Here is a 1,160-nt window from a genome sequence, read left to right as displayed (position 1 = left end):
TGCACTCACTTGCATGGGAGTGCTCTCTGCTGAGAGGGCAGTGAAGCCCACGATGTCGCTGAAGTAGATGGTGACGCTGTCAAAAGCCTCTGCCCTCACTGTCTCCCCGCGCTTCAGCTGCTCTGCCACGGAGCTGGCGAGGACAAGGGGGGTGGTGGTGGGTTCCTGCCCCAAACCCCGCTCCCTCTGCATCCCTTGCCCTACACCAGCATGGAGAGCCAGCAAGGGACACCATGCTAGCATGGCAGCAGGTACATGCTGACCCCACGCCAACACCCAGACCCACACGCTCCCATCTCTCCCCCTCTCACTGGGGCAAAATCTGGTAGAGGAGATTCTCCGCCTTGCGCTTCTCCTCCAGGTAGGCCTGTGTCCGCTCCTCCACCAGCTTCTCCAGGTTGTTGGCGTACTGCTCCATGCGTGACAGCAGGTTGTCCAGGATGCTGGTGCTGCCCTCCCTGCCGGGGTGCAGGCAGCTGGCACCACAGGAAGAGGTGCTCCCCACCCATCTCCCCCCGTGACTGTCCCTGCTCCCACCCAGGGCCACCTTCCCGGCTCGCCAGCCACCCACTTGTTGAATCTACGGATGAAGATCTTGATCTGGCTGAAGTCGGGGCGCTCGGCCGGCTCCTGCGCCCAGCAGCGCTCCATCAGCACTGCCAGCTCCTCGCTGTGCACCCCGATGTCGATGGAGGGACGGAAGAAGGGCTTCTGGCTGTTACGCACCTTCTGCACGATCTCTGCCCAGGGGGGGAGGCCGATGGTGAGCACCAAGACTCCCCGTTGGGGATGGGACCACCCCACAGCTGACCCCACCTCACCTTTGGGGCTCAGGTCCATGCCCTCAATGTAGAAGGGGCCGTTGCGCAGAGCAACCTCCTGGACGATGATGCCGAAGCTGTAGACATCAGCTTTCTGCATGCCTGGGGTGGGCAGGCGCCCCTTCTGCAGCAGCTCCGGGGCTGTCCACAGCTTCTCTGGTGGGACACGGCCATGGGGTGGTGAGGCAGGGCCACCCCGTGCCCCCAGTCCCCCGGTCAGCACTCACTGGCGTAGAGGGCGTGTGTGTCCTCGCCGTCGCAAGGCGAGCGGAAGCTGGCCAGCCCGTAGTCGGTGATCTTCAGCACAAAGCGGCTGTCCACCACGCAGTTGGATGACTT

At 63.6% G+C, this 1,160-nt stretch overlaps 1 protein-coding gene across 1 annotated transcript in view; it reads right to left on the bottom strand.

Moving 5' to 3' along the window:
- Positions 1-9: 9 nt before the first annotated feature.
- The window catches only part of LOC104529029 (atrial natriuretic peptide receptor 2), a gene marked incomplete at both ends in the record, with an annotated part of 2,664 nt that continues 1,513 nt past the window's right edge, over positions 10-1,160 (bottom strand). Inside the window, 5 exons of the mRNA XM_029086279.1 lie at positions 10-133; positions 312-458; positions 572-740; positions 822-977; positions 1,049-1,160. The exon at positions 1,049-1,160 is cut by the window's right edge and continues 108 nt beyond it. Coding sequence (XP_028942112.1) covers positions 10-133; positions 312-458; positions 572-740; positions 822-977; positions 1,049-1,160 — 708 coding nt within the window. The remainder of the gene's footprint in view (positions 134-311; positions 459-571; positions 741-821; positions 978-1,048) is intronic.

The sequence above is a fragment of the Antrostomus carolinensis genome, unplaced genomic scaffold (genome assembly GCF_000700745.2).
Source record: "Antrostomus carolinensis isolate BGI_N321 unplaced genomic scaffold, ASM70074v2 scaffold30608, whole genome shotgun sequence".
Classification (NCBI taxonomy): domain Eukaryota; kingdom Metazoa; phylum Chordata; class Aves; order Caprimulgiformes; family Caprimulgidae; genus Antrostomus; species Antrostomus carolinensis.
The sequence above is the reverse complement of the archived record's forward strand: the minus strand, read 5'-3'. Positions and strand labels throughout refer to the sequence as shown.